Here is a 26,308-nt window from a genome sequence, read left to right as displayed (position 1 = left end):
GAATAAGCCCGCTGCTCAATAACGTTGATACAAAATCATTTTGATTTGCTTTCACTCAAAGTTAATCGTCAGAGGTTAGTCCCACTTATCTGTTTCTTTTCTCGCTGTCTTCACTGACGGCATCACGGCCTGGATTTCTCTTTTCCACTCTCTACTTAGTATGCTGGGTGTAAAATTTAAATTGGCAGGGGCCCCAGGGAAATTGAAAACCAACTAATCACACATAATACCATATTGATTGCTGTATAGTTGTAGAGTTTGTCAGCTGTTTCTATGCATCGATATTTCGGATGCATATGTTCAGGATGGAGTTTTTAATTCAGACCCCTTTATATGAATGTCTGCAATTTCATATTATTCTATTATTATTCGTTATATTTTTACATTTACCATTTAAAATGTTTTTGAAAGTTGGCTTTTATACTCACCAAGGAAGCATTTACTTTATCAAAAAAAGAAAGAAATCTAAATGGTAGTATACATTATTTTATCTGGAGTAACTTCTTTATTTTGATCTTTGTCAAAATAATATTTTAACTAGAATATTTTAATTAAAGCTTAATATCAGCTTGTTCTGCACAGGTTTTTTCACATATGTTTATTCAGAAGGGCTTGAAGTAAGATTTTATATGGCCTCTTTAATTTCTTCTATTAAATCCCAGCCCAGACACGCAAGCCTAGCTGTGATTCCTGCCTTTCTTTCACCTGGACGTGTGACATGCTGTAGAGTCAAATCAGACATTTTATGCGTGGCTGGATTTTCTAATACTTTCATATGGAGCGTGAAAGACAGTCAGAGGCTGAGGATGTGGAGAAAGGGCATTGCTGGTATCCATCAGTCCCATCATAGCAGTGTGCCTGATTGGCCATCTGTGTGGCAGCTTGTCTTCAACATTTCCCATGGCAGGAGAGATCTGTTCATTTACCTGTTGAGTCAGTTAGAAACTTGAAAGAGGCTTGTGCAGATTGTTAACACAGTGTGCTTTGTTTTAGTCATGCATTTCCTCAGGAAGAAGACTTGAATATGTGGAGGCCATCACCTTGACCATGCATTATTTTAATATTGTAATATATTGTAAACTCCAAAAAACTTCAGGACATTTTTAAGAGCATTTTTTTTTCTCCCAGAAGCAAAGTTTTGTGTTTACTTCTAACTTGTCTGAAACAGATCTTATGTTCTTTTGTCTACAGAGGCATCCATCTTGAGCTATGACGGGAGCATGTATATGAAAGTGGTGATGCCTACCGTGATGCACACTGAAGCGGAGGACGTGTCCCTTCGCTTCATGTCTCAGCGGGCATACGGCCTGCTCATGGCCACCACCTCACGTGACTCCGCCGATACTCTTCGGCTAGAGCTGGATGGCAGTCGCGTCAAACTCACGGTCAACTTAGGTATTGTATAAAACCCCCTCCTTCAGGATGCAGTGCTTCTTCTTTTTCTCCCTCTTCCTATCTGTCCATCATTCCATCACCACCCTCCCCTGCCTCCATCATCATTTCATTCATCAATAAGATATATTAAGATGTTGTTTTGTTGTTTTTCTTTATTTGCATGGTTCACCAGACATTTGATTGAGTTCAGTTTGAATTGATTGTTTTCTTAATAAATTAATTTACAGAAAATTCAAATTTTGGCTACTAATTGATGTTAGGGATGGGTGGTATGATATTATATCACTGATAGATATAACATAGTTATATATAAGAAAATTCAAAAATAGTACTTTGTACTTTTATTCTGAACTTTATGGATGCAAATCAAAAGTTTATTCTTAACAAACAAAGGAGTTCAGCATTAGCTGCATACGATTTCAGGTAAAAACATGTAGTATTGTAATGAAATCTAATGGAATTAGAATAAAAATATAACACATTTACTTTCAACTCTAAATTCTGATTATATAAGCCACCATGGTCGCACATCATTTAAATTCTTTATTGATTTAGCCATGAACAACTAATCTTTACAATTTAATGTTTTTTTTTTTTTTTCATATTTTGGGACACGCCCTACTCTATATTTTCTGTACTGTATTTACTGTAAATAACACACATCAGTCTTGCCCTCTTATTTCATTGTGGATGTGTCTATTGTGGTGTAAAGTTATTGCAAAATATCTGACGCATAAATAGTAACACCATACTGCCCAAACCTAACGGACACAATGTTTGGTGCATTTTTGTAATATATTAACCATGATCATTGTCATAGTGAAGACAAAAACTCCTTTGAGACAGTCACAGCACTGCACAACAGCATAGCATTTATTGTTTTTAATGTCAACTATTGAAATGATAGGTAATTCTTTACGATTGTAATACCTTTCCAAGTGTTGTGACTTTCTAATGGTCAACTTAACACTAATTCCTGTCATCTTTTCTACTTGACAATGTCTTCAGTAATTCTATTCTGACAAACCTCATGTTCTGTCTCAGTTGGTTCCATTCGTACCACATTTGTGCTTTGGTTGGTATTTCCTTTGTTACATCACTTCCTTTTAACCACCATCACCTATCCCTCCCTCTCCTGTTCTCTGACACACATTCTCCATGCTTTGTCAAAAGATGGTATTCACCCCTTCAAAGGCCCTTAGCCTGCGGCCCGGTCGGCAAACAGCCCGAGAACAGAGCTCTCAGCTTCACCTGCAGCTGGTAGCACCTCTCAACCCGACACCATTAGATGAGAGATGAGAGACCCTAACTGGTCATTAAGTCACTGTGTCATCATTAAAGGAAGTGACATAACTCACACCTCACTGCAGGAAACAGCCTGAGGTTTGACAATAGGACTGATTATCTGTGACAGCTCAAACATAGTAGAGACAAACATAGCCCACACACTGTAAACATACTGAAAGAGACAAGAATGTCTTATGACTGCATACACAGAGAATTCATCTGGAATGATTTGACAACCTGTCAGCCATGGAACACAACCGAATACATATGTATAGCATTAGATTTACGCTCAGGACTGCCCTAGGTCATTTTACTTTTAGTACAATGCAGACCTCTACAACTATACTTTTACAACCAAGACCACCACAATTATTATTATGTTATAGATTGTAGTATATTAAGTACTCATTTGAGTGGTCAGATCTCAGGAAGATCTAGCTGGAGGTACAGAGGCCACTGCATGGTGCTGGTGCTTATTGGATCGAGGCTGTTTGCTCCCACTTTTCTGTTGCGGTTGACGACACATGGTAAATCCAGCCACACAGAGGCCAACCCAGAGCACGATGCTATCAAAATGAGAAGGCTTGAAATCGTTAGTTTGCATATCCATATTCAAGAAAAATGCCCTAACACCAACTTCTTGCTAAATGTATTTAAGCATATTTAGCTAATGAGTTGGTGTAATTTCTATGGGGCAGGACCTCAGATAGGTCTGAGAATTAAAAGCAGAATTTTAATAAAATAAAATAAAGCTCTGGGTTGAATAGTCTTTGTGGTTGGTGAGCTCCAAGTGGCCATTTTATAATTTTACAAAATAAACATTGCTTATAAGGCAATTATCTGTTTTCTGATGTTTAAAATCTATTTAGCAAAGTAATTTCTTCACAGACATTATCTCTTATTCTTTGACAATTGCAGCTAATCCAGTGATTTTGTGCACAGTCTTTTCATTAAATTATAATGCTTTCATTAATAATAAAAAATGGCCGCCTCTTCGCATGTGGACGTCCCCGGAAGGGTGGAATTATTGTTTTTGGATGTCTGCAGCTGTAACCTTGAAGGATGCAATTTCATCTGTCACTTATTTTCCCCCATCTAGACTGTATCAGGATAAACTGTAACACCAGTAAGTTAACACTCAAGTTTCATTTTGCTCCTAATGATTCTCTTGTCGAAACGAATGTTTTAAGTCTTGTACCTTTTCCTCCGATTAGTCAAGGAGAGTTTGGGTCTAGTGAAAGGGTCAGTTGATGCATTTCTCCAATCATGATTACCACAATTAGAAAGGGTGGTGACTTAATAATCATGGCTTGTTTTTGATGGCCTGTTATTTAGCTGTCATGTCAATCTATTTCCTGCCCTATTACCCTTTTATAGAAAGATAATGGTATCTTCTAAACTACTTTATTTTTACTGTCTTTAGTAAGGAATGCAGTATCTGAGTTTAAAGTAGTGCATGCATTAATATGAGATATTATTGTGCATGCAGAAATACGTTATATGTTTAATTATTGTATTTAAAGACAAGTTTGCCCTCTTTTCATGTTGTAATAAATGCAGTTTGTACAGCTTTTAAAGTCACCACATATCAAATTGTAATACATTTGCATACAGAGAACATAAAAGCACTAATGTTACATTTTTATAATGGCATCTAATTTCAGCATATTCTTATGATATGATGCAATATTGTTTTGTTTCTGTCTGTTGGTTAATATGTTTGCTGGGTTGGCTGTATTTTAAGTCAAACTACTGCAGTAAATTTTAAGCTTATTAATGTATGGGTTAATACACAGCTCTTAAAACAAAAATTATGCTAAAAAAGCACATTCAGTTCAGTTGTTACCCTTCTTGGAATACAGACATTTCTCAGTTTAATGCTACACTTATTTTAGCCATGATATTTTGCCATTAGTAAACAAACACATTTCTACAGTTTTAGCAACAACAACAAAAAAAAAAAGCTTTTAAACAAAAATATTACTCAAAAACACTCATTGAATTCTCTCAATGGCATTTTTTTTTCTATTAACTATAAAGGTGATATAATGTTAGAATAATATTGTATATAATTTTTTAAACAAATAAAACCCACTCTGAATAACTATGAACTACTGTAACTATGATTTTCCCACATTGAAAGGTAAAAATGTATGTGTCTGAATAATGACTCTATAAATGGCTTGCATGTCTTATGGATCTTGATATATGCATGTAATAGTTGATTGTTCAAGAGCGGTTTTGTATGTTGTTTATAATATGACTGTTTAAATACTAACCTTACAGTGGTCTGATAATAGAAAGTTTGCAGGCTGGATTCTGTGTCCTTACAATGACTGTACAGTAAGTTACTTTAGATAAAATATGTTTGTGGTGCCAAATGATGAGTTTTGGTGATGTATTTGAGAGCCTGGCCCTGCTGGAAATGTACCAAGTAAACCAGAAACTCACAATTACACCTCCATCAGTCATTCTGATCAAGTAGCAAACATTCACATCATGCTAGATTAGTCTCATATCCCTTTACCTGCACCAGTTCACACTTTCCATCACTCAGATTAATATAATGACACTAATTATAATGATGTGCTTATCAGAGCTATTAGTTCTTAAGCTCTTGTAACAAGACGTGCATTTTTAAAAGCTCTAAGATTATTACCTGCATACAGCAGTGGAAACTGGTCAGAAAGTGTCTGATATTGTCAGATTTGTGCATTAGTGCAACCCTGGTAACCCAAGCCAACATTTTTGTGCTTTCAAAGTACGATAATTGCTTCTATGGCCTTTAATAGTTTTTCTGCTTAGTTATTATTATGTTTTGAAATTATGAAATGGACAGGGTTTCCCAGAATCATATTCAAGTTGCAATTATTCAGTAGGTTACAGTGCACTAGGTATTGTTTTTGGCATGGTGTAGGAATGATCTAATAGGCATGATACATTGTCTGAACAGTGTCATTGATGGCAGATTGTGAGCTTCATGTTGGTAAAAACACATTTATGTCAGTGTTGAAGTGTTGATTAATGTTGAGGTGGAAGGTAATATACTTTCTCAGAAACTACTGATAACTGCATGCTGGTAGGTACATAACACAATTTCCCAAGAGATTTTGAGGGATGTGGAGTGTGATTTTATAGCACGCCCTGAGCTGAATCCAAAACACCTCACTTCTCTTCTCTGTGACTACTTAACTCCTCAAATGTATTGCATCATAAAGAATATATTGTTTGCTTGTAAATTAACTCAGATTCTGACTTTAAAGGTGAAGCATTTGACTTCTGTATCACTCATGTTACCAAACAAAATTGCAAAAAGATTGACTTTTCATGCAAGTTTGCATAAATGTAAGTTTGTCCCAAACTCGTGCTATTGGTTGAGCCAGTGTTGCCAACTTATAGTGTCATACTCACAACTGTCTTTGAGTGGTGTATCAGGACCTTTTCTGAGTAAAAGCCATTTTATAATCTCAGGATTATGTTTTAAAGTGATTATTGTGAAAAACAGAGGAAACAAAATTAGCTAACAATTTTTATTTATTTTTTTTTTTTTTTTGTTAAAGCTTATGTTTTTGTGTAATATTCAGAAACATCTGCACCAAACCTTTGCTTTCTCTTTTGTGTTAATCAACTAGAAAAGAAACAATTTAACCTGCTTTGCCATAACATAGCATCAAATTTAAAGCAACAAAAGAAGAGTTTTCACTTTTTCTCATTAAAAGCAAAGGTTTGGTCAGAGACAATTCAGGTTGGCATTAACGTTTCATGACCGTCGTTCTCAGGCAAAGGACCAGAGACACTGTATGCTGGACAAAAACTCAATGATAATGAATGGCATACTGTGCGCGTGATCCGGAGGGGCAAAAGCTACAAGCTAACGGTTGACGATGACGTAGCAGAAGGTACTATCCTTGGTCCTCAATATGAAAGACAACACAATTCTTGATGGGTTATTTTATGTGAGAAGCTATAGATGATTCAAGTGTATTAATGAAGCAATTTTGTTGCAAGAAACTGCAGAAATAAATATGTGAATGGTTTTGAGAGTTACTAGTTCTAGCTTTTCTTTAGATACAGATTGAGGGATTTTGATCAATTGTGGGAAACAGTATTTTCCAGTTTGTAGGCAAACTGCGTCTTGAATAACATTTCTTCAGTTGTTCTCATTCCAACACTACTTGAGTGTATCACAGTGATAAAATACATATTTTTGGTTCAGGTTCATTGCTACGCTGACATCCTGTAGAACTCGCTCTGTGTAACAAGTAGTTGGAGAGTGTGACTCAAGGTTTTAGGGTATGATAGCTTTTTTATGCCTGTACAGCAGTGTAATATTGTTTGAGGGTGTAGTATAGCAGCATCTTTTTTCTTGTTTTTTTTTTTCTTTCTAACCTGCTGTGGTTTATAGGTCAGATGGTGGGCGATCACACCCGGTTAGAGTTTCACAACGTTGAGACGGGCGTGATGACCGAGCGCCGTTTCATCTCCATGATCCCCTCCAGTTTCATCGGTCACCTGCAGAGCCTCAAGTTCAATGGCATGCTCTACATCGACCTGTGCAAGAATGGCGATATCGACTACTGCGAGCTCAACGCTCGGTTTGGCATGCGCTCCATCATCGCAGACCCTGTGACGTTCAAGTCAAAGAGCAGTTACCTGAGTCTAGCGACCTTGCAGGCTTACACATCCATGCACCTTTTCTTCCAGTTCAAGACAACCTCTCCAGATGGATTCATCCTCTTCAACAGTGGGGATGGAAGCGATTTCATCGCTGTAGAGCTGGTGAAAGGGTAAGCCTCTAGTAGGCTTGAAGAATTGGCCATTTTATTTGTCTTTTTTTCACCTTGCCAGTAAAAGTGTTTACAAGGTAACAAACTGCTTCAATTAACACTTAATGAGGAAGAACAAGATTTTAAAAAGTGTCATCTGGGATTTTAGGCACTAAATCCTTTCAGCACACAGTCATTGAGGCAAGTAAACTAGTAAACTAGTGAAGTAAACTAGAAGTCTATAAGCAAGACCACATATTCTGCCTTGTTTTGTAAGAAAGTTTGGAAGGAAAGAACATTTCAGGTAAATTCCTTTTTTCTTTTTCTTTTTTGTCATCTAGACATAGACAGATAATTGGTTTGACTAATATTTTTTATGATATTTACATGCTTTTTTATTTTTATTATTTTTTAAACATAATCAATATTTGGTTCTTTGATATTTAAGCCATGAAAACAGTATTCACAAGTAAGGCTGGGTTTTGACACAAATTTCACTATTCGATTCAATTCTGATTTACAAACTTGCGATTCAATTCAGTATAGGTTATTTTGGATATATATCAGGTACAGTACGTGTCAATTTTTCTCAAAGAAAAAAACTCAACTAATGCTGTAAAATATACATGTAAGTTGGTACTACATTACTATAACATTGAAGGTTAAAATTAACTGATTTGTATACAAACGCTTAAATTATACTCAGTTAAGTTTTATAATAATACATTTACAACTACATAATTAAATTTCTACTCCAATTCATTTTTAAAAAAAATATAAACAACTGGTAGCTGTCCTATGAAAACTTTGTCAGATTTATTCAAACATAAAACATTAAAGAACCATAAAAATTATAATAAATGTTATATGGCGCATATATTTAGCAAAATGCTTCTCTCTAGAGTTAATTTTTCTAGCTGACTAACGAGTTTATGGTCACCGGATATGTTTTTTTTCTGAGGTAAATGTGAGCTTATGTAACATACAAGCTGTTATATTGACGTTTTTGCATGGTTGAAACACTGATTGAGTGATTATATAAGACAGGTTACAGATTGTATACATGTTTATTTCATGCTGAACTTGGTATTAAGAATCAATAACGTTTTGTAAAAAAATAAGAAACAATTGAAATCGAGAAATCTATATTTTTTAACCAGGCCTATTCACAAGTAAAGAAACGTATTTAATGTATTGATTTAATGTATTGTTTGGATAAAAGAGGACCTGAAATAAAGAAAGAAAGGTTTTTTATTTATTTATTTTTATGTTGTTTAGGGATAGACCGATAATTTAATTCTTGATGATCAATAATTTAATTTAATTTAATTTAATATAGAAACAACAGAGAAATTACATTATTAGGCCAGAACAGTATTCACAGGAAAAGGAATTGTATTTGATGTGTTGTTTAAATAAAAGTCAGCCCAAAACAAAGATAAAATATATTTGCAATCATTTAGATCACAAAGCAATTTCAAATAAATATATAATGCCATAAATAACAAAAATTTTAATTATATTTATAATGCATCTGTTGTTGTGGTCCACCAAATGGGTCAAAAATTGTTTCTGTATAACAAGCACCTAATCATAAAAAAATCATATCAATGAACCATATCAGTGATAAGATATTGTTCAATCTCTTGTGGTATCATTTAAGATTTATCCACCCCCTCGTAAAAAGCATAAAAAGTAAAAAGATTTCATATCAGATTGCTTTGTTATAAAAAAAAGAGAAGTACAGAGTAAAAATTTATATACCTACAATGAGCATATCTCAAACTGAAAGTTGGAATGGAATATGATATGGCCTTTCTACTCTCCCTGTAAACTGAACCTTCACTTTTCTGTCTTTTAGGTACATACATTATGTGTTTGATCTTGGCAACGGGCCGAATGTAATCAAGGGCAACAGTGACCGAGCTCTCCATGACAACCAGTGGCATAACGTTGTCATCACTAGAGACAACAGTAACGTCCACACGCTCAAAGTCGATGCCAAGGCAGTGAGTCAAGTCGTCAATGGCGCTAAAAATCTGGATCTTAAAGGTACGCAATCAGCTAAAATTCATATATTGTCATGCCCCCGATCACAGTCTAATCACTACTTTGTTTACCTGGGCATCTATTGTATCTGCGCTCTGTTCAGGTGACCTCTACATTGCCGGATTGGGGCCCAACATGTTTAACAGCCTGCCGAAACTTGTGGCCTCTAGGGACGGTTTTAAGGGTTGCCTGGCATCTGTGGACCTGAACGGACGACTTCCCGACCTCATAAATGATGCCTTGTTCCGAAGCGGTCAGATCGAGCGAGGATGTGAAGGTACACCCTCTTACAACTCTAGCTCGAGGAGTCCGTACTTTCTCATGAATGCAAACAGTAGTTCCACCTCCACCTCACTGAGCCATCACTCCATCTTTCTCACCCTGGTTGTCTCATCTCTCACCCAGTCAGCTCTCTGTTGAGCCCACTGGATTATTAATATTCTTATTGGCCACATTGGTCATGCTAGGATCAGCCAAGTCTTTGTTTGTATGAATTAGTGATATTTTTACAAACCTACCTACAGAGGGAATATTTACATTACAGTATTTTGAGTCAAGATGGAATTTTATGCATTTGATCTGATGTGTTTTGACCTTAAACCATTAAAAATAATACAAGAATATGGGCAGCTATTAAGTAATTATGACAAATATGTTGTAATATATATAAAGTACCATTCAAATGTTTGGGCTCAGTAAGTTTTATATGGTAGGGATGCATTAAATTGACAGTAAAGATTTACAGAAGATTTCAAATAAATGCTTGGCTTTTCAACTTTCTATTCATCAAAGAATCCTGGGGGAAAATGTATTATGGTTTCTACAAAAGTATTGAGCAGAACAGCTTTTTTCAACATTGATAGTATCATGTGACACTGAAAACTAATAGTAACTAATAATAACTTAGTAGTAACTAGTAATGGATGCAGAAAATTCAGTTTTGCCCCAGGAATAAAATATTTAAACAGTTATTTTTAATTGTAATGATATTCAAAAATATTTTTATTTAATATATATATATTTTTATATATATTATATATATATTTTTTTTTTTTTTTTTTTTTTTTTTTTTTTTTGATCAAACAACTTTGGTGAGCATGAGACTTAATTCAAAAACATTAAAAACTCTTAATGAACTCAAGCTTTTAAATGGTAGTGTATATATAATATTATTTTTAATATTTAAAAAAAAAGTTTAGAGGTTAAAAGGTTTAAATATATATTTTGGATGGGAGTGAAATAAACATAATATAGAATATTGTATGAAATAATTATATAAAGTCTCTGTGCATTTGACTACTTGTTATTTAATTCTATATATACCATCCTATATCAAAATAAAAAAAAAATAAAGACAAAACAAAGAAAATCTAAAAATTTACACAAATATTTTGAAATTCAGATTATGTAAGAATTTGACATATTAACGGAAGCTGAGTGTCAGTTAAATGAACGTGCAGATATTATGGTCATATAACCAGCATCAAAGCTTCAATCATAGCAAATGATTGTGTTACACTGCAAATATGTCCAAAAGATCAGAACACAGATCACTTAAGATCCATACAAGAATATTTCTTCACTTACTCATTGCTAATATCCATTTTCCTATGTATATGAGATCTCTGCCATATTTCAATGCATGTTAATGTCTTTGTTTTCTTGACATTATTTGTTTGTTTGGTTGGTTGGTTGGTTACTTTATTGTTTTTTAATTATTATTATTTTGCCTTTCACTTTTTTGTTCTCAGTGTTGTCTTGTTCTTTATTTGATTTATTAAAGTCTTGTTTGCGTAAAACTTTATGCATAAGCATTTATATGACCTGTCCATCCATCACAAAATTAATTGTCCATCTCAATTCCATCATTCATCTCAATGTTGTCCTGAACAAAATGCCTCCCTTTATGTTGAGTATCCTACATGTTACATTTACATGTTGTTGAACCAAGAATAAAATCGTATCAATCTCAATCGTTTGGTCTTTTGTTGTATCATCTTCACGTTTTGTTGCTTATGTCCATTGAGTGAGTGTGAAATGTCAATGTCAGCATGCTTGATAATCACATACAGAAGTTTAGGATTGTTTTCTTACAGTAAGACAAAAGGCTACTAGTTTATGAATACAACGGGTCTTAACAGATATGAAAATGTATTTATGCACATTTAATGGTTTAATGTCAAAGCGTACACAATTTGAAACATGCAAGCCTTGTTTTTCCCTTCTTCAATATCCCTTCTTGCAAAGTGTGCAAACCATAAATTTATGATTTCTCAACAACTTTTTATAGCTGCCCATTACTATGAAAACTTTCAGAGCTTAAGGGCTTTTCACACTGTGCTTAACCCTGGGTTATGTCATTCTAAGCCTCACTTTTAACCCCGGATGAAGGTACGTTTCACGGGTTTAGCGCTGCTTTTTACCTGGGGTTATGGAACTGTGCTCCGGAGCAGGGTTAGCACCGCTTTCACACGGTCAAACGAGTACAGTGTGAAATGAGGTGTGTTTTTTGTTGTTGTTGATTTTTTACATTTATGGCTAGAAGCTAATTAGCAACAAACACAATCAAGTGCCTCATTGTATATTCACATGAAAAATGTTTGAATTGGAATAAAGAAGAGTTTTAATCTTACCTTTTATAGCCCAAAAAACAAAAATCCATTCATGAAAAACTTGATTGTACAGTTAGCAATAACACGAGAATGAGCAAAGGCAGGGTTGCCAAGTTTTCACAACAAAACCCGTCCAATCACTACTGAAAACTAGCGCAAAACCAGCCAAATCTGTTTTAGGAATCGGGGTTGCCAAGTCTGCGGGTTGAAATGATCTCCCCGGAAAGAGATTTTGGCGAAGGGGAAAACTGCAGAAAACAACACGATTGGGTTAGTTTTGATTAGCAATTAGGATGGTTTTGTTTCGCAGACCTGAAAACCCTGTTATGAATGTACAGTGTGAAACGTCAGCTTATGAATTAATTGTTAACCCAGGGTAAATAATGAGCAGTGTGAATGGTGAATCAGAATATTACCTATTTCAAGTGTGAAAAGCCCTATTGTGAGATCCGAAGAAAAGAATATTTTTAACATTTAATTCCACATATTTTCAGGACCACCAGATCATCTGATATACTGTAGCTGATGTGCTAGACATCTTTAAGATGTAGGCTATCTGTCATATTTTATAAACAGAGACATACCCGACACCATTTGAATTCAGCTCTTCATTTCATACATGAATAGAGCAACTTGTGTGTGTGTGTGTGTGTGTGTGTGTGTGTGTTTGTGTGTGTGTTTCACATTTATCTCTCCCGCACAGCATCCAAAACTGAACGTGAGTAGGTTTTAATGTTCACAGCCCAGCATGAAAGAAACATCACTCTGTACTGTACTGTTTGTGCACAATAAAATTGTAAGCCGTGTATGGAATGGCTCCACAATGGCAACAGAATCCTTTGCCAATTTATATGGCATTGAATGCGCCATTTTTATTTTTATTTATTTATTTATTTATTTTTTGGTAATGAAGCTTTTCATCCACCAGATGGCAATGATGCACCTGTGCTTAGGAAGGCGATGGCTCGATTACATGCTGCAGTAATGCAGGGGAACATTTTGTTTTCACAGAACACCACATCATTAAAATGTCCCCGCTTTATACAGTCTTAGTAGTTGATTTATGTTAGCATTAGCAAATTATCATGCCCATACTATGCATTTGAAAGTCATTTTATCATTTTTGCCTTCAGAACAGTGGACTAGAATAGAATATGCAAATGAAGCCTGATTTTTCTGCATGTTTATTGGCTGAATATATTTAAACTGTAAATGAGATCTTTTTTTTTTTTTCAGGCACAATTTCATAGCAAACTACGGTTTTAATTTACTTTTAGCTTCATTTTTTTTTCTTTGCAACTAAATACTTTCATTGAGTGCCATCACTTCAACCCAGCCATGCTGAATCAACCCATCAGTTTCATAAATATGATTATAATTTCTAACTCATGGTGCAGTAACTCAAGAGTACAAACCCTTCCTAAGAATGGTATAGCATGCCCTGTTAGTAAAGCCATTGCTTTATTAACAAAAGCCATCGGCCACTTTCTTACCTGTTTGATTGTTTTCGCTTTTCTGTTTCTTGCTTAACAAAGTTGGTTTCACCAAAGCAGATCTACAAGGTATATAAGGTTCAATTCCATTCTGAGTTCGGCTGAAAGCTGCTGTTTTGTCTTGTGCTGTTTTGTTATGTACTCTTCCCAATACCCAGACATAAAGCGGACACTAGCTGGTTCACTGTAACAATGTCTTGGTATAAAATGGTTCACTTCTTTCTAAAAGAAAATGCCCTTGTGTTTTTACTGAAGGTCGTGAGACTTGCAAAGTGAGAAGAGAAAAGTAATGATTGCAACTGAGAGTCTACATTAATAAAACATGAGCCCTCCTGTATAATTAAGTCCCCACATCCTGTTTTGCTGTATCTTGTCTTGTTTCTTTTTTCGCTAATGACGTTCAGCTGAGAGAGGAATCTGACTTAGGAGAATCCATTAAGTATCTCACCATGGGTTACTTCTCGCTCGTCTTTAAATGCACTGAACAGCAATATGATTAGCAAAATAATTAATAGAATTAGCATGAAAATCCATCTGGAAATGTCGGCACGCTACCCTAGACTTTAAGCTCAGATAGCGTCCCACAGAGCACGTAAACTCAAACAGATGTGATTTCCAATTTATTATTTAGGCAACATCACAAATAAGAGTGCTTACTGTTGAAGTGAATATCATTACAGCTGAGGGTAAATCATTTATATGAAGTCACTAACATTTTAGACCCAATGTGACCCAGTATTTTTGCCCCTTCATTGTGTGGGTCATTCCTGTTATGCAGTACATACAAGTTATTAAAAAATAAAAATAAAATAATTAAATTAATGTACTGGTGTTGCAGTTTCAGCACTTTAACTATTTATACAATGACAAAGAAATTACAAAAACTGGGTTAGGATAAAGAGTTAAGTTAAAGGATGTAGCTTTTTGTGTGCATATATAAATTGGCAGTTTATTATATTTTCCAGTGTATTTTATCTGGGGTTCACTTCACTGTGATTCTGCGGTAAAAGACAATAAGATATGATTTACATTTTTAATCATTCTGAGTTTAATAGTATATTCAGTGTATTGAGATGTACACTGCTGTTCAAAAGTTAGTTTAGTAATAATATTTTATTTAAGAAATTAATACTTTTATTCAGAAAGCATGCATTAGATTGACCAAAAGTGTTAGTAAATACTGTACATTTACATTGTGACAAAATATTTGTCTTTCAATTTAATGTTATTCCTTTGAACTTTCCATTAATCAAAGAATCTTGATAAAATTATAGCACTGTTTCAGCAAAAATATTAAGTAGCATAACTGTTTTCAACATTGATAAAAATCACCAAATCAGCATATTGATGATAATGATTTCTGAAGCATCATGTGACACTGAAGACGGGAGTAATGATGCTGAAGATTCAGATTTGCATCACAGCAATAAATTATATTTAAATATATATATATAATATTATAGAAAACTTTTCTTTTAAATTGTAATAATATTTCACACTATCAATGTTTTTACTGTACAAAAAAATCTTACCGACCCCATATTTTGAACTGTATTGTATAATACAAAAAAAACAACTTAATAAAAAAAATGAATCACACCAACAATCACTAAATAAATATCAACTAACCAAACTTGTGAACTAACTAATTTAATTTACTATGTAAATCTGCACAGAAACTTACCCCTAAACCAAAAATACCCTAATTTTGTTGGAATAAGGCCAGTTTATATAATGTGATGTAATTTGACCGTATCATATGTAAATATGTTAATGTGCTACTGAAATAAGGCTGAATTATGTGAATGGAAAAATCAGAGAACTATCTTGAAGTATAGGCTCACTGTAATTTTCCATTCGAAATCCTGTCTGCTGATAGTGAACAAATTGGGGTGAATCATTTTATGTTGAACTTTTACATAGTACTGAAGTACTGCACTTTGCATTGCACAGTAAATGCGCTTTTAGCCTTCTTTTCTCCCCCTTTCGTTGCACTAAAGTTTATGTTTGTGGTTAACTATTGTTTTCACAGTTGTATTTCACAAGAAAAATGCACTCAAAGCCAGTTTATTTGCAGTTATCTTGTTTACATGGTTAATTCATGGGGAATGAATTCACCCTCTTGCTCTGAATTGGGTAATGAGCTCTATTGTTCTTGCTGCATTCCGTCACAAAATGAGCCCAAGTGTGCCAAAACACAAGATGTGTTTGGAACACGCTCAACTCGATTGCACGTGGCTGGTGTGCACACTATTGTTCTTAACATCTGTAACAATAGTACATACTGGACTGTGTACACATCTTGCTATTGGGGCAGCTGTGGCCTAACGGTGAGAGATTTGGACTTGTAACCAGAAGGTCGCAGTTCGAGTCTCGGTGCTGGCAGGAGTTGTAGGTGGGAGGGAGTGAATGAACAGCGCACTCTTCCACCCTCAATACCCATGGCTGAAGTGCCCTTGAGCAAGGCACTGAACCCCCAGTTGCTCCCCGGGCGCTGGATCTATAGCTGCCCACTGCTCCGGGTGTGTGTTCACGGTGTGTTCACTTCTCACTGCTGTGTGTGTAACTTGGATGGGTTAAATGCAGAGTGTTTCGTTGTAAAAAGCTGTGTTGAATATGTCTACTTTCACTTTCAAATGTTGTCATTGACCTTTGTCCCTCTGTGCAGATGTGAGAAAGTTCATGCTTGGCCCCGTGTCTGAATCTACAGTACTTTTGTAAAAAGCTGTGTTGAATATGTCTAGAGTATGATGTTTATTACTAAAATCCAATCGTTAGGGAATGCCACGTTTGTTTGACAGCTTTCGGGATTGTTTTTGATTACCTCTACTAACCCAAACTGCATGTATATTGTTACACTCACCTGCATGGCACCTTAACAGCATGACGGGACGTTTGCCCCCAGTATTACATTGCTGTGCTTTGCCACCATAGGTCCTAGCACTACATGCCAAGAAGACTCCTGTGCCAACATGGGGATCTGCATCCAGCAATGGGAGAACTACACCTGCGACTGTTCAATGACCTCCTACACGGGGACACAGTGTAATGACCGTAAGTCACCTTCCGCCCCATGCAATTTCCACATCCTCTCTTTCTTTTGTTTAGTTCACTCTTTGGTTCACTCGTTTACACAATTTTAATGATCACAAGGACTCACTCTATAAAAGATTAACTGAGCATGCTGTAATATACATAGCAAATGTTACACAAACACCAACAGTATTTGGTTGCTCAAAAGCTCATACATACGTACACACACACCTACACACACACACACACTGCATTCATGTTCTGAAGGCTGTTTGAAGACGTCAAAGGTACGTGTTGTTCTCTACTTTCTGATGCTGGTAGAATATGCTTTTTACTAGATATTTTTTTATATATATTTATTTATACATATATTTTGGGTATTTTATATATAATAAAAAAAAAAATTAAATGTATACAATTTTACTTTTATTTCTAAAAGAATTTGTAATTTATTTATGAATTGTACAATATGTGGTAAAATACTACATATCTATGAGAGAGCGGCAAAAGTGGCCCAGAAAAAGATTTGAACACTTAAAACACATAAGCTAAGCTAGTCGCATCCATAGCCATATCTAAGGCCATCACATTCTTACCATCCTCAATTAATGTTTGGATGCGTGTCTCTAGCTCTGAAATCTTCTCTGTCAGCCTAACTATTTCCCTGCATTTATCATGTGAAGCCCTCGCCGCTGACAGAGAAAGCTACACTAAACATGTGGCAAGCAGTGCAAGTGACCATAACAGGAGAAGAAACCATGACTCGCCATGATTGTTGAATGATTCTGATGCGCTGTGCTAGTTTGTTAGATAATATCAGAAGTATGATGATAATGAATTTTAGCAGTTTAAACAACAGACAGTGATATTAAGATTAAGAGTTTCCAACAGAAAAACAAAGCTACACAGAGCTACAATCACAAGCCACTAAGCAGCAGCACAGCAGACAGGAACCAGGCGCTTTAAAGTTCAAGTCTGCAATCACTTCACTGAACTCTTCATGGACTTAATCAGATCTGATTATGTAAAACATGGGATTAACAATATGATAACACTGCATGGGTATATCACAATATACTATCACAACATGCTTGATCTATTCGGACGCCCCTTTGCACGAGGTCATCATGTATCAAATCTGTCCCCCCGAGAACCAGAATCAATCAACAACAGTGCACTTCTACAACAAGCAGTCTGTCTGGATTCCATAGTCATAATGATGCCATTCTTTTTACATCACTGCAACAATAAAAGGTGTTATCTCAAGTCAGGGGAGATAAACACCATCCCTATAGACGCAGAAAGCTCCACGGTGAGAATGTGATATGACTGTGATTGCCTTCCTACCCTCTGCCGCAAGAACAACGCAGTTGACCTTCCAGAGATTGAAGTCTGACATGCATAATAGTACGCTAGCCTGCTGCTTTGACAACCTGTATTTTTGTGAGAGGCAGCAGTGAATCAAAAGCATGTTGGTGTAGATAGGGACAGACTTAATTGAATAATGCAGAGAGAGTGATGTGTGTGTCGGCTTTGTCAGTCTGGAAGAATATCTGCCGTAGAGGAAGGAAATCAGAGGACGGGCTTTTGCAGCCGCGCCAAATTGTTGCTCCTATTCTTAGGGATATGAATGCTTAATGGTGTAGTATTCAGTGCTATAATCAGAAATGACTCATTTGAAAGCGTCGTAGTGACATGTGACAGGCTATTTTCTTACACAGACTGAATACAGAGCCTTAATAATGACTTTAATATCGATGTCAGTAGACGAAAGACTGTTTCTTATGAATGTGCTGACTGAACGTTTCTAGTCACTCTTTAACACTAGGTGGCAGTAATGATTTAGTTAGAAACGAAAGTGGCCACAGAAGTCTGTGGTATGCCAGAACATCTCATAACATTTGAATATTTGAATAATGCATTATTACATAGCACCCTCATTTCTGAGTAAATATTTTAGGATAATGCATATAATTTTGTGGAGAGTTTTATTTTCATGCTGCATAAATTAGCTGATTTTTGAAACAGCTGAGATTTAATGACACGATTGTACTTTAATTATTCCATTGCAATCACTTGCCCTTTGAAAGGTCAGATCATATTATTTATAAATACGCTTCCACTAAGCAAATTGTAATCCTTTATTTATCTGTCATGCTTTTTGTTACAACTGATTTTGCGGTATTTTGGTTTGTAGGATATAATAGATAACTTTGAATTTGTTTTCTAATGCATCTCTGAGATCATAATTAGTATTTGCATTATATACTATTCCTACTTTACATTAGAAAGGTTCTCATCTGAGCAGTGGTTCTCATTTGGCTTTGCCTTGAGATTTTACATTTGTATATCATGTTGTCACCCAACAGAGCACCAAAAAGTTTTATTTTTATTTTTATTTTTTTATTTTATTCAAAAGTAATAAAAAGTTATTTTTAAGAAAAACCTTTTTCTCATCCGAATATGATATTATATGATTAATTGCATTTGAATGATCTCTTTTAAAGTGCATTTGAGTATCTTGAAAAGTACTCTATAAATAAAATATTTTATTCTGCATATTAAATTAGAATATATGAATGCATCCATTCCCAGAAAAGCCCGAATATGATTCACTGAATCCAGCAGAATCGAACACTAATTTAGGTGTTCCAGTAAAGGAGGCCAATGATCATCCCAATGCTTTTAGTCATAGTAGACTGTATTTAGCAAAGGCAGATGTGTTTGCCCTTGGCCCCTAAATAAAGATTAAAACTGAGTGCAGTGTTATTGCATTAGACAAGAGCTTACGTATGAATGAGATTCATTTGTTGCCCCTTTCAAGCAGCTACAGCTAAACAAACACCAAATTGCAAGTTGCTCCTTGCATTCCAAGTCTTTGCTTATTAATTTGGACACACTGTGCAATCACGTTGATTGAGCTGCGGTGATAAATGACTGGTTGGAAGCTCCATTGGCTGTTAAATGAACTCGTGGCAAATGAATATTGCTTAAAGGAATTTAGTATCCGCTAGATGAGTGTGAGGTACTGTCTGAGCATGAAGCTGTTTATTCAGAAGTTTAAACGGCCTCGTTTCATGCAGAATTCTTTTAGTTCCTAAAAGCAAAGCAGTTGGCGCTCAAATTCCATGAGACATTCACAAATGGCTTTTGAAGGAGCTGTGCTACATGCTTCCTAATGAATTCCCTCAGGATTTACTGAAGGTGCCTGTCATTTTCTTGGCTGAGGGCTCTTGATGGCCAGCACACTATGTCATCTCCATATAGCTTCATACTTTAGATGAGTTTTAGATACTGGGACTCCATATGATGCTGTTTTATATGCTAAAACTTCTGAAGGGGTTTAACAAATTGCCTAGTTGCACTACAAAGCGATTCTTTTCCTTTTCTGTTTTCCCACAACATTAATTACCGGGGTTAACATAAAATATTGCTTTGCATAATTTAAATGATACCCATCGGCATTCTTCCTTTTTTTCCTCCATGTCCAACATTTGTTACATAAATATATAAATTAAATGACAGATACACAAATAACATGCTGGAGGGATGGATTTGTTTTCCCTCATGTGTGTCTGACATGAACAGAGTCTCGGTAATTAAGGAGCATCTTTTTCTCTGTCTTTGTTGGAGAGGAAAGAGGAGGAGGAGGATGCTTCACGCCCCTGGTAGCTAGACTTCATCAAAGCTGTGTTCTCCTCACTCCATTAGAAACAGGAGAACCCGTCTGAGCCACACCATCAATTAAGATGGCAACAAAAGCAAAGGCGTGCCTTCAGCTATCTCGTGTCCAATGTAGTGTTACTCAGACAATACATCTTGGCAGGGAGAGAGAAACGCATTAGAGATGGATAGAAGGCCAAGTGTGGGCTTAAGTAACAGGAAATGTTCTGTGATTTAATTAAGTGAGGTGTGAATGCTTTGACTAGAATTATAAAATGACTCATGGCAAATGACTTTCAAGGAGATGTTTTTTTTTGTTGTTGTTGTTGTTTTATTAGTGGTGGTATCCTTGGGTTAGAGGTATAAACAAGAGCATTTTAAGGTTTGAGGGCTTGTTCACACCAAGTATGATAGCTGTAGATGTCATGGTAGCGTCATATTTATTTTTTGTCAGGAATGAATATGAGGCTTGAGGGACAGATGTACAGTGCATTCAGTGGGTTTAACAACATACCGTTTAACAACATACCGATTGTCCAGCTGATGAAACGTCTTTCTGAAAAAAGCTTTGAGTAGATAAAAGCTCCATAGAACAGTTTTGAAAGTTGTGACTTGTGAAATTGACTTGATCTAGGATGTTTATACAGTGTGTACAGACTGGAGGTGTATCCTTCTCAGCTTCATTTTCATCTGCGTTAAATTTCAGTATCGACAAACCTGATTAATGTCAATAACGATAACTATATTATCGCCCATATACAGTAGTATATTTGTACCCGATTTGTACTAAATATTGTTAAGTTGCGTATACCACAAACCTTATTTTACTCATGAACTGAAAAAAAATTAGAGGACACCCATTGCTAATTAGTCTTCTGGGTTCGACGTCACAAATGCAGCTCTCTATTGACCAATCAAAATAAAGTATACCAGAGAGACGTGTAATGACACAGTAAAAGATAGATAATTTCTGAAGTCTTCGCTGTAATATTGCATGTACTTTTTTACTCGTATTTATGAACATGAATGCCACCACAAAATCAAATTAGGAGTGGGAAACTAGGAAACTCTGAATTTTCTTTTTGTTAGTCCAGAGTTTTAGTGTTAAGGGCATCAGTGAGTAAATTACGGTATTAAATTCATGCAGAGAAAACTGTTAAAAATGAATGAAATTGGTTTTTCATTTACAATAAAAATTAAAGTACAAAATACAACAATCTTGTAAAATTATAATATAAATAGCTTACACTGCTTTCATGAATTGAATAAAAACATAAAAAAGCAAAAGACACACCAGATGCACATTCACTATTCATCATTTTGTGTAGAAAAGGTACATCGCCATCTTGCTCCAACCAAAGTGATTTTAACACACCTGATGTTGTAATTTCCAATAACTCATATACAGTTGTGCACATAAGTTTACATACCCTTTGTAGAATATAGAAAAATGTTAATAATTTTCACAAAATAAGAGGGATTATGGAAATTGCATGTTAGTTTTTATTTAGTACTGTCATGAAAAAGCTATTTAACATAACAGTTATAAATATATACTCCACAAGACAAAATAATAACTGAATTTGTAAAAAAAAAAAATTACCCTGTTCAAAAGTTTACATACCCTTAAATCTTAATACTGTGTGTCATTTCTTGGATGATCCACAACGTTTTTATGTTTTGTGATCATTGTTCATGAGTCCCTTGTTTGTCCTGAACAGTTCAACTGCCTGCTGTTCTTCTGGAAAATTCTCCAGCTCCTGCACATTCTTTGGTTTTCTAGCATATTCTGCATATTTGAACCCTTTTCAACAATGACTGTATGATTTTGAGATCCATCTTTTCAAATTGAGGACAATTGAGGGACTCATACATAAGTTACAAAAGGTTAAAACATATAAAAGAATATATATTTGAACTACAGGAGAAATCAGCATACCATAATACAAGTAAACAGAAGATATAAGAGCTAGCAGTAATGTTTGGATTATCTTTCCATTTTTAATATAAATCTCTTTGTTAGGTTTTAAAATTGATTCAAATTTGATTTCAGAAATTGACTTTTAGGCTGTTTTTTTGTGCAGTTCATAAGAATCGCTCAGTAGATTTCTTGGACAGTTTGTGGAAGCCATAGCTCATGCTGTGCTATCAGGGTGGGGCTGTTTCTGTGACTCTGAGTTAAAAATGCTGTCGTTGATGAAAAACCTGAGGTGGCGGGAAGATGAATCGTTCATGTTCATGTCCATATTCATCACTTAGGTGTCCCGCACTTCTGATGGCCCCTGACACAAGATAAAGAGCTGTGAGACAGGGGAAATGACCTCATCTGACAGCCTCAAAGAGAACCAACGGCACAATGGAAATGGATTGGCGCGTTCACAGGAAATATTACCACACGCTATATTCATGGTGACTGGTGCGAAATGCTCTGGCCTCTTCAGCCCACTGATTGAATTGGCAGTGGTTTATTATTTTATTTTAGTTTATGGTGAAGCACGAAATGATGGTGTGCTGAAGGAGCTGTCTAAAAAAATACAGCCAGATCGATCGGCGAAGGTTTAATATCCTTCATTTCTTGCAATCGACCTGGTGGCCCTTTTTCTGTCAACAGAATTTGGCTTTTTTTAATTGCTTTTGTTTATAATAACTTAGCCTGTATACACACGAGCACACTTTGTTCCAAACTTTCGTGAGCTGCTTCTTGCAAATGATTTCAATGTTGCCATGTTGCTTAGGACAAAACACTAAAAATAAACTGCTTAGGATTTATTTTAAAATAAAATTTAATTTACAAAAAAAATATAAAGAAACGGCATGTAAAACATTTAATTAAACATTACATTTTAGAGCAGAATTTATATATTTTTTTTATATATTTTTTTTTACATAGCCTAGTCCATTAAACTTTAATTTACAACTTTGAAAAATAGTGTACTCCAATAAGCATTTATATATATATATATATATATATATATATATATATGCATAAAATACACACACATTTTGGGAAAGTAATCTGTTTTGAACTATTTTGAGTTTTAGTTTTGAGTGAAATTTAAGTTTATTTTAAACGTAATTTTGTCTGGCATTTTAGTTTATTATATGCTCATTGCAATATATTCTGGAATAGGCTTTTCCTTGAATGATGAATTTAAAAAAGGCAAATGAATTGAATTATGAATAATAAAAAATCACTGTGTCCGAAATTGCATACTTCCCTACTATATAGTTTAGATTCTGAAGTGCGCATTCGATGGACACTTTACTATCCCATGAGGCCACGGGAAAGGATTTATGAATGGCAGTGAAGCGACACAACTGACGCTGGTAGGTCATGTGACAGTAACAACATGGCGGATGTACGTAGTACCTCTGAATTTCATTCATACTACCCATATTCATACTTTATAGAACATACTTTTTTTTAATGGTCGTGAAGTAAATTCTAATTCAAATGTAGTACCTATTCAGACAGTATACATGATTTCGGACGCACCAATTAACTACCTTTTGGAACACTTTTTGATGCCTTAAAATGCTTCCTATTCCCTTCACTAGGTTTTGTTGCAGTACATGTGTAGAAAAACTCTGAGCTATTAGTTTCTGAGCTTTAATCCTCTGACCATTCAGTACTCAAACCTTGCCTATAACATTGAAAAATAACGTTGGTATTACTGTAATGATTGAGACTTTATGTGTTTAGCACTAGACATCTTCAAGGACACCAGAAGCTTTTAAACCGGGATGACGTATGGTCGTATTTAGAGGAACGGACAGGAACCGCTTGAGTTGAAGCAAGTTTATTTGATCTCTCACACTTCCGCCGAGAAAACCATGAAACACAATAAAGCATCTCAACATAATCTATTTATTTATCTTTCCTTTTTTTTTCTCCAAGACCTCAGTATATTCTTTGAACTCCTCTGCGTCTCAGATGGAGGTTGCGAAATCCATCCAGAATCAATACTGTCGTCTGATACCTTTATTTGACGATCTCTGTGCGGGCTACTTGGGATTGCGTGCAACCAACAGACGCGCCTGACACAACCATCAAACATGATTTCCAGCGACTGACTTCATTCAATATGGCTCATAAAGAAATAGTAGTGTGCAAAAATCCATTTTTGGTCAGGCAAGGTGACCTTGTGGGAGGGGAAGTGGTGTTTGCTTTAAGGCTTATTCACTCAAGTGGAGCCATCCATCACTGCGCATTTCCAGGAAAAACAAATTATGCCCTGTACCAGCACATAAACGTGGCCAATCAATATCTCTGCCCTGCCTCAAATGCCACACATTTTACACCATTTCTAATCATCTTGTTGTCTTGCCACCTTTGCTAGTTCAATGGAGTGTATCATAGCCATTTATTTTTTCCTTTTTATTATTATTATTATTTTTTGTATGTACAGTTGTTAAAATGTGTGCCATCATCTTTCATCTTCTGAACTAATTGGTTTTGTTGCTTGAATCAATTGTATGCTGCTCATAATAAATACCATTTTGAGGTTCATTATTATTGTTTATTATACTGTTTTTTGTTTTTTTTTGCATTGATATATTCTGTCACTTTATTACAGATAGCTTACATTTCTTTCAATTTTAGCAGAGCTATGAACATGTTTGATTCTATATATTTTATTTAAATAACTGAAATAATATTTCATGCAGTTCCCAAAACTTTTCCCAAGTCCTTGGTATTCAAGTGCATATCTTTTTTATTTATTTCAACCACCACATCTTCACTATGGGGACAGCAATCTTTTTGACAATATAGATTGTAAACACATTTTTAGCAGTGTAGATACGAATTATGCTGTTTTTAGATGTTATTTAAAATTTTTAGATTACATCTGAAACACCTTGTCAAGATCTAAAATGGCATATCATTAATGAGCATAGTCTACAGAATCTAAATTTAATTTTTAATACCACTTTTACAAAAATAAATAAAAGTAGAGATAGTGATGAAGGATTTAACAAGAGAAAAATGTGATAAAGGCCCACAGTATGGTTAGAGAGAGAAAAAAAAGCAGTGTTTTTTTTCCAGGATTAAAAAAAAAAAAAAAATCAACCCATGGTTTTTTTCTAGAAGTCATCTGTTTCATGTCGCCAGAGAATCGTTATGGGGGACGTGGTCAAAGCTCTTCTCTCCTCCTCTCTTATCTGCACAATCCTGCTCTGATTGAAGCGGTAACTCTCAACTGCCTTTGATCAGGTCATGTGTCACTTAGGACTGCCCTGAATGGAGTCTCATCTTCCTCATCCTGCAGAGTTCCAGATCTGCTTGGGCTCTCAATCAAAAACACAATTAGAACAGCATTAAAAAAAGACAGGCCTGCTCCTTCTTATCCATACAATCAGCTGCCTTTACCTTTCTCCATTCATCCTTCTTTTTTTAATTTTCTCTTTTTTGTTTCACAGCACGTCAGGTTTTTTGAAGAATTAACCATTGATCACCTCCTACACTTGTGCATGTAACGAATGAAAGCAGGAAAAGCAGACAGATGTGCTGCTACAGACCAGCAATCAGGTTTATTTATTTTTTTGAATTATGATATTTATTTATTTTTGGGCTACATATCTGCATTCATTTAATGGCAGAGATCGACGATGCATTTGGTTGCTATGTGATGCAATTTCATAAACTCATCCCTTTGGCTGGTCACACTGTCATGGCAATGTGGAAGATTGTTCCCGGCAAGACGGGCAGCACTTCTGGAAAGCATTAATTACCACGGAATGGGACCATTAATCAGAGCTGTCTATGCCAGACAGAGCAGAAGGCAGCAGAAAAGGGCTTCTCTCTGCTTCTGTGCTGAATGACTGGAGGTTGTTCTTATGCATAGTACCCTAGTGCACAGAAGGACTGCAAGCAAACTAGGGCATTGACATAATGAAGACAGATTTGCTTTGGGGACCTTACCATTTCATACATCTTAACAACAAGGGACAAGGAGGACCTTACAGTGCTCCTGAAATTCCACTAAATGATTCCCTTTCCTTGGCATCT

General features: G+C 35.4%; 1 protein-coding gene across 29 annotated transcripts in view; it reads left to right on the top strand.

Moving 5' to 3' along the window:
* Positions 1-26,308, top strand: part of LOC109048981 (neurexin-3a) — a 262,198-nt gene that overhangs the window by 93,667 nt on the left and 142,223 nt on the right. For 11 of the 29 annotated variants that reach the window (XM_042773791.1, XM_042773794.1, XM_042773806.1 and 8 more), the window contains 7 exons: positions 1,192-1,395; positions 3,782-3,808; positions 6,462-6,581; positions 7,088-7,469; positions 9,310-9,500; positions 9,601-9,774; positions 16,537-16,656. In XM_042773791.1, the coding sequence (XP_042629725.1) occupies positions 1,192-1,395; positions 3,782-3,808; positions 6,462-6,581; positions 7,088-7,469; positions 9,310-9,500; positions 9,601-9,774; positions 16,537-16,656 (1,218 nt within the window). Of the gene's footprint in view, positions 1-1,191; positions 1,396-3,781; positions 3,809-6,461; positions 6,582-7,087; positions 7,470-9,309; positions 9,501-9,600; positions 9,775-12,812; positions 12,828-13,644; positions 13,672-16,536; positions 16,657-26,308 lie in introns of all 29 variants that reach the window. The other 18 variants (XM_042773784.1, XM_042773786.1, XM_042773783.1 and 15 more) reach the window with 6 other exon arrangements.

This window comes from Cyprinus carpio, chromosome A17, assembly GCF_018340385.1.
Source record: "Cyprinus carpio isolate SPL01 chromosome A17, ASM1834038v1, whole genome shotgun sequence".
Classification (NCBI taxonomy): Eukaryota; Metazoa; Chordata; class Actinopteri; order Cypriniformes; family Cyprinidae; genus Cyprinus; species Cyprinus carpio.
This window is presented reverse-complemented; position numbering and strand designations above follow the sequence as displayed.